General features: G+C 45.9%; 1 protein-coding gene across 2 annotated transcripts; it reads left to right on the plus strand.

The window, feature by feature from the left end:
• The first annotated feature begins 1,338 nt into the window (after window positions 1-1,338).
• On the plus strand, window positions 1,339-6,953 carry GJC3 (gap junction protein gamma 3). Of its 2 annotated transcripts, none has more exons than XM_019717629.2 (4): window positions 1,339-1,539; window positions 5,483-6,043; window positions 6,324-6,398; window positions 6,696-6,953. In XM_019717629.2, the coding sequence occupies exons 2-3, from the start codon at window positions 5,615-5,617 to the stop codon at window positions 6,366-6,368; spliced, it is 474 nt and encodes a 157-aa protein (XP_019573188.1). In that variant the 5' UTR covers window positions 1,339-1,539; window positions 5,483-5,614; the 3' UTR covers window positions 6,369-6,398; window positions 6,696-6,953. The 2 variants fall into 2 exon arrangements, with proteins under 2 accessions (XP_019573188.1, XP_019573187.1); XM_019717628.2 differs by having other exon boundaries at window positions 1,355-1,539; window positions 5,614-6,043.
• Window positions 6,954-7,687: the final 734 nt, after the last annotated feature.

Consider the following 7,687-nt stretch of genomic DNA (forward strand, 5'->3'; position numbering starts at 1 on the left):
ATCATAAGGCTATAAGGGATAAATGAGTTAATAGTCACAGAGCACTTAGAATATCCATCATTTATTAAGCACTGAATAAATGTTTGTGTAACAAAATATTAAATTGGAAATTTTGACAGGGATTTTGAGGTGTAATGTTTTAGAATACACAACACAAGTGCTATTCTAAAGTTATATTTTAGTCTGAGATGAAATATTTCAAAGGACAAACAAACAAACAAACAATAGTTATGTCACTCTTAAACTCTACACCCACATCAAAGTTGTATAAAATGGCAGAGTTGTTGGAAATTATAGGTGGAAAGGATTAACTTGGGAGAGAGAATATCTTTGGAAAGAGATGTGCTGCTAGTTCTCCCTCAGAGAAGGGGATAAGGGTACTGCCTCCTGCATCTCAAGCCTCGTGAAAGGGGCTCCAATGTGTCTATTGACTCCTGGCTGATCAATCGAGAAGGCAAGAGATAGGCTATCCAGCAGATGAAAGGAAGGAGATTTGACTGCATTGGACTTGGCCTACGTGCCTAGAGTTTGTTGGCCTTAAGGATGTGTAACTACTTCCTGTGGACCAGATGTGAACATGTCCAGGACAGAGCCAGTGGGAGGTTATCTTATGTTGTTCTTAATAGAATCCCCTGGAGGAGTGAACAGGCTCCACAGGTGAAAAAAAAAAAAAAAAGAATCCGTTTGGCAAAGTGTCAAAAAGGTCAAATCACTTAGAAGGTGGACTATCCAACTGGACATATACGTCTCCATAACAATATTAAATGCTAGAAAATAGTGGAATGATAACCCAAATACCCACAGAAGCAGAATCTGGAACTGAGGTTTCCTCCAACTTTACTCCTTGAAGAGTGCTATGTTGGCTCTGGGAGCTATTGCAGGCAACAGAGTAAATAGATCCTCACTCAAGAAGCTCACTCATGGGTTACTCTCCCACCCACCCAGCCACCCATCTGCTCGCCCAGCCTAGCCCCTCCCCACCCTCCACCATACCTTTGGAGGGGATCCTGGCTCTAGCATAGGGGCAGGTATCACAGTTCTCACTGGGTGTGGTAGACAGGGGCTGGGCTCCCTGAGTTGCTGAGGGGACATGGAACAGATGCCCAGTGCTGTGGGGAGAAGCCTGTGCTATTTCTCCCTGCCAAGAGGAGAGGACTTCCTGAGATAAACATTGCAGAAAGAATATTGAACTCTATGTGTGGTTGCCAGGAAGCCCACATGTTGGAAATGAGCTGAAGCCATTGCCCTCTTTCAGATGATTTGAAAATCCCTGTTTCAGCTCACTTTGGAGACAGTCCCCTTACCCTCAACAACAGTGTTATTCTCCACAGCCCATTCTTTAACAGCAGGCCTGCCTATTCCTCCAGCTGCAATTCTTTTATCCTTCACTAAGGCTGCCAGGAATGAAAAGGGGAGGGGGAGAAGTGGGCGGTGGCAGGAGGCAGGGCCTGGGGGACAGCTGGGACCCTGTGGGCTCCAGTCTGAGGACACTTGTCTCTGCCTCCTTCTCCTGTTGGTGTTTCTGCTCAAAGCTGCCAGGTGAGTGCTCATGCTGGGGCAGAAGCAGCTGGGCTGGCACAGGACCAGGGGGCAGGATGGTGGGGGCTGCCCAGGGCTCTAGACTGCCTTCTCCAACTCGAATGCACACACAAATGACCTAGGATACTATTAAAATTCGGATTTGATTTGCTAAGCTGGAAATGTGGCCCAAGAATCTGCTCTGCAGACCTGGTGATGGCAGTGCTGCTGCACATGGCCACACTTTGAGTAAAAAATCTAGAACGTTTTCCAGGCCAGGTGGGTGAGATGGGAGCAGTGACGTGGGTCCAGCTCTGTTCTCAGTGGATATCCATCCCTCACACCTTAACTGTCTGACATGGAGTCTGCCACCAATGGAAGCCTGAAAATTTTCTCCAAAAGTATAGAGATGCTTAGAAAAATTCTTACTAAAATCATGATGGAATTTTAAAAACTCTATTTACATATTTGAAAGCCCTTCAAACTCTGGGCTTTCCTCCCTCCCCCAACTTTTGAGCTCACAGGTTTGCTCCACTGACTAAAATCTTGACAGAGCTCAGATCCTACCAACTTTCTGCCAAATCGATTTATTTGAAAACTATTTCTCCAGTCCTGGAAACAGAGTGGTGTTCCTTGAGTGGAGCTTTGTCCGCAATGCTGAACCCTCAGCTCCCTAGGTCCTGAAGTCCGGCCTGGGAGCTCTGGCCCCTGTGGGCAAAGCTGCACACGTTTGTGGGAGGAGGATTAGGGTCTCAGAGAATGAGATAGGTGGGCCAGGGATGGCTGGAAGAGATCAGGCGGTGGGGGGAGGAGGGGATGGGGGGACCACAGTGTCCCTGGAAGACAGGGGGTGAGGGAGCAGGGTGGGCTGTGTTTAGGCGCCAGCTGTATAGGAAACTCCCTTTTGTCTGCAGACTTTGGGAGATAGAGCACAATTGTGTCTGAAGAGGAGACCCCAGATGTGTGTGGAATAACCGTTTTGGTGATAACAGCTGTGGGGCAAAGGAAATGGAAGAGGTCTCAGAAATAGGCATGGGGCTCAAAACCAAGGGGTTCTCTTTTCCTGCTTTCCCTGCTCTCACTTCCAAACCACCAAAGCTCTGTGGTGAGCTCTGGAGACCCCAGTTCAGTTCCTAAGGCCTTGTAGAGGACATTTGGGTGTCTGGCTATGGGTTTGAAGTGGGCACAGGACAGAGAGAAGAATCGGAGACAGGGCCTCTGAAAACTACTCAAATTCCCAACACTTACAATATGCCAGGCCTGTTCTGTGTTAAATTCCATTCTGCTGGGAATGTGCCGAAAATGTCTTTAGAGGGTGTCAGTCCTGCACTTTGAAATGACGAGGCTGCAAGCAAGATTTTAGAATTTATTATACCAAATTAGCTTTTAGTCTAGTAACTCTCCAGAACCAGGGCAGAAACCCTCAGAGCCTGGGGGCTGCCTCCCCTAAGCGCAGGGACCCCCTATACTGATGCGGCAAGGAGGGAGGGGCTGCAGGCATCCTCACAGATGGGACTGGTTGAGAGATAATATGCAATCAGCCCGGAAATGGGCAGATTATAATGGCCCACCTAATAAAAGCCCTTTGAGATGCTCTGGTACAGACGTCTTGTTTTAAAGAGCTGGTAATTAACTGAAGCCAAGATTAGAGGTGATGGACCGGTGCTACCCTAAAGCAGTGGTTCTCAACCAGGGTGAATTTGACCACAGGGGACATTTAGCAATGTCTAGAGACCTTTGTGGGCGGGAGAAGGGTGCCACTGGCATCTAGTGAATATAGGCCAGGAATGCTGCTAAACATCTTACAATGCACAGGACAGCATCCTCCCTGTCCCCAAACAAAAATTATCAGGCTCTGACTGTCAATAGTGCCAAGGTCAAGAAGCCCAGGACCAGCATTGGAAGTTGACCTTCCTTTCGGTCCTCTATGGAACTCAATATCACACCAAACAAAATTTAGCTAAATATTTATTGAGAAATTGCTTTGTTGTTGTTTTTTTTTTGCCAGGTACTTCAAATGCTTTTTCATCCAATAAGCAAGCCAGTGATTTTGTTTTATTGTTGCCTTGATTTTCAAATTAGGAAACAGATTTTGTGTCCTTATCTATTTACCTTTTATTATTTTCAATTATTCATCTTTTCCCCCTGAATTCTGGAAGAATTACCCAATGTGCTTTCAGCACCCCAATTTGATTTTTCTCAGTATTTGTCCTATTGCCTTCAAAGTGGATTTTAGTTGTGCTACCGAGGCTCTTTCTCCTACTCTGTAGTGGGTTTATACATTTAAAGATCCATCTACTCTCATTTTTGAGGAGTCTTGGGAATGAGGGGATAAGTCTCTGTCTTCAATCTGCCATCTTTAATCATGAGAACAATTTTGTATCTTGCTAGAGATGGAAGATAGGTTTCTTCTAAAACTTTTAACCCAATTTTATAGAAAAGAATTTTCAACAGCCCGGTAGACTTCTGAGCCTTCATAATCTATGATGGAGGTAGAAAGATAGGGACTGAGGAGGAGGCAGAGATTCAAACCCTTGATTCCTAGTGGCTCACAATATGGATTCTCACAGTTGGTGGGTGGGGACATATTTCTCTGGTCAACTGAAACCCTTGAAAGCATCTCAATCCATCCCTTCCAATTGCACAGAAGTGACCATTTCCGTTTAAGTTTTGGCATATAGCTTGTTCTTATCTATAGTTTATGATACTAGCGCCCGTTTAAAATTGTTTTGTGCAACTTTGTGGGTATTATAATTGGGAAGTTGATACAAGACAAATTAGGCATGTCTCATTTGCTGCCATATTAACTTAGAAATTCAGGTTATTGTTATTAGAGTTAAAAGGGAGGAACCTAAGCAAGTTCATACTCAAAGAGGAAATAAGGGTGATCTGAATTACAGGAAATATAATCTGGGGATCAAATCCTTGAAGAAGCCAGAAAAGAGAGACCCAAGGACACAGATTTGGAAAGGAGAGTAGCCTTGGGTAAGTGTAGGGCCACTTCTTTCTCTAAGATGCCATAGAAGGAAGTGACTATGAAGATAAGTAGTAGCTGTGGGGTTTCACATCAAAGTCTCTATCCTCTCTGTGGAGTAAGAGGTTTGCACGGTCTTCTGAGAGTGAGGGGAAATAGGTGTGTAAGAGTTTGGGCTGAAAGGGGATGGTTAGAACCAGTGGCTGGGCATTGAGGAAGGCTGCTGATAAGGACAAAGATAAAAATGGCAAATTGGGCTTGTGGTATGATGGTATTTGTCCAGAGAAATGAGGAATTTCTGAAATCTGTTCCTGACCACGGTCACCTCTCACTGTGAGGGAGATATGAGCCCAGGGAACAACAGCAAAGGAGAGGAATCAAATCTCAAATTTTTATCCAGTCAGTTCTGGCTTTGACCCCAAATCCCATACATTTAACTAGTAGTTGCTTCTGGGTTTTCTTCCAAATATTCTCCTTTTCCTAAGCTGGTTAGGTCTAAAAAACATTAGACTAAAGCAAGGCTTGACACTCACTCTCTTCTCTTGATCCCCATAAAGCCTCCTAACCTAACTGCATCTCGGTTTTACCCTGAGATGGGAGCAGAGGCCAGCCCGACACACCTGTGAGCCTCCAAGGGCATGGAGCCAGAGAAAAGCAGACAGCAAGAGCATGCACATTCCCCCGAGTCAGCACTGATTTCATTCAGATGATGCTGGCAGTAGCACCAGCCCTGGCAGCCATCACCTGTGGAAACAGTTTTCCGAGGACAGTGGTTTCTTACTATTTAGCTGACTTAGGGTAAGAAGGACGGAGGGAAAGAGACAAAAAGACAGACCCTGGTCTCTACCCAACAATGGGAGTTCCTCTCTGCTCCAGCAGTACAGAGAGGGACAGAAGAGAGAGTGATACCCACACACACTATTATTATTTTACATAGATGCCTTCAACTATATAAATAGTTGCAAAAAATCTTAATATTTCATCAACCAGATTCCTGGAGAGAAGCAAGAAGGCTTGCCTTAACCATCCTTGGATTAGGAGTGAAGAGGTGGCCTAGAGCTCCCCCTAAAGGACAGTGAGCAACACATCTACACTCATCATTGTCCACTGCTCCCTAACAGGATGTGCGGCAGGTTCCTGAGGCGGCTGGTGGCTGAGGAGAGCCGGCATTCCACACCTGTGGGGCGCCTCCTGCTTCCTGTGCTCCTGGGCTTCCGCCTCGTGCTGCTGGCTGCCAGTGGGACAGGGGTCTATGGCGATGAGCAGAGCGAATTCGTGTGTCACACCCAGCAGACAGGTTGCAAGGCTGCCTGCTACGATGCCTTTCACCCCCTCTCCCCACTGCGCTTCTGGGCCTTCCAGGTCATTTTAGTGACTGTGCCCAGTGCCCTCTATATGGGTTTCACCATATATCATGTCATCTGGCATTGGGAAGACTCAGGAAAGGTGAAGAGGGGAGAGGAGACCCTGATCCAACAAGGAGAGGGAAGCACAGATGCCTCAGCGGCTGGAAGCCCCAAGTTGCTCTGGGCGTATGTGGCACAGCTGGGGGTACGACTGGTCCTTGAGGGGGCAGCCTTGGGGGGGCAGTACCATCTGTATGGGTTCAAGATGCCCAGTTCCTTTGCATGTCGTCGAGAGCCCTGCCTTGGTAGTATAACCTGTAATCTGTCCCGTCCCTCTGAGAAGACCATCTTCCTAAAGACCATGTTTGGAGTCAGTGGGCTCTGTCTCTTGTTTACTCTTTTGGAGCTTGTGCTCCTGGGCCTGGGGAGATGGTGGCGGACCTGGAAGCAAAAATCTTCCTCTTCTCACTACTTCCCAACTTCAGAGAGCACCACAAGACAAAAGGACCCAGCTGATAACTTCCCAGTGACGGAATCAAAAGAGCAGTTCCGAGTAGCAGGTGAGAAGGGCACTGATGTCTCTCTTTGTCTGGTGTCTCTGTCCAGATGATTCCCCCTCGGCAGGTCCTTCACCCTCTGGGAAGTACAATTCCCACATGTTACAAAGTAGAAAACCAGTTTCTAGGCAGATGTTCTGACCACTGTTCCTAACCCAACCTCCATCCCTGTCAATTTGACGATTCCTTCCAATGAACCAGGACCAGAGGCTCAGTCACTTGTTATCTCCTTGTCCTTCCACTGAGGGCTCTTCCCCCTTAGAAAAAGTCTCAGCTTCTGCTTGATTCTCTACTTTGCAGAGATCTGAAGATACCTGGCTCAACTCTGAAGGAAATCCTATGATTGGATCTTCTTTCCAACCTCCAGTGAATGGGGATTTACCTCCATGACAAATTAGAGGCTGTTGAAGCATCTCTAAAGGCTATGGTGGCTCATGCTGGCTAAAGCATTTCCTTGAAGAACTCCTGCTTGTGCTTCCTCATCAGAATTCTCTGGTGTTGGTATCAGTTTTCCTGACCCTTGTCCTGCGCAATAAACATTGATTACTGTTGGTGGCATTCTTGTTGCTAAAGACAATCCTTCATCCTGTTTCAGTGACCTTACTTACCTCTCTCCTGTTATTCTACATTCACTGCTCCCCCAACTTCAAAGTCCTGTAACCCTTGAAGTATATGTCATTGCAGTATATGTCATATCCAGAAACTCTGGCCTTCAAAGCATATATAACACAGTGTCCTTTAATATAGAGATTAGATTTATTCAAACACCAGCCACACCCTTTAGAAAGAATACTGTGAATTCAGAGGCTTATGACCCCTGGACCATGGATGGCTCTGATTTCTGCTCAATTCTCATTCTCTGTTTGGTTCATGGCAACTACTCCATTGGCTCCAGCACAGCAGCACCTCATATGTGGGGTCAAGTCCCTACTTTTGAAATACCACACAGAAAAGACAGTAGAGTTCTACTGCTGATTCAGGGGCAACAGTAAAGGACGTTTACACCACAATGTGATTCAGTAGATAATTTAAAGCTAAACAGCAGGTTTCTCTTTTCTTGAGTCAATCATTTCTGTCCATGAGCATTCTAGCCTCCCACCTTTTTGAAGAAACACCTCTTTCCTGAATTTTTCTTTACTCTCAAATTCTCAACAAAGAGCCATTACCTAGTTTTGTTTTCTCCTTCTGAATCCCAAATTATCTCCAAGTAAATTAAGAAGGTGCATCCCTAAGGAAATATATTTCGTTCCCCAAGAGACACTTCAGCAACAACGAGCTAAATAATCATTTTT

This window comes from Rhinolophus sinicus, linkage group LG03, assembly GCF_036562045.2.
Source record: "Rhinolophus sinicus isolate RSC01 linkage group LG03, ASM3656204v1, whole genome shotgun sequence".
Taxonomy (NCBI): Eukaryota; Metazoa; Chordata; class Mammalia; order Chiroptera; family Rhinolophidae; genus Rhinolophus; species Rhinolophus sinicus.

Bases quoted from the DNA above. Each gene is read 5' to 3' on its own strand.
- GJC3 (XM_019717629.2), top strand. From the start codon at position 5,615: ATGTGCGGCAGGTTCCTGAGGCGGCTGGTGGCTGAGGAGAGCCGGCAT. The intron at 6,044-6,323 runs GTACGACTGGTC...TCCCAACTTCAG, and splicing joins CGTATGTGGCACAGCTGGGG to AGAGCACCACAAGACAAAAG.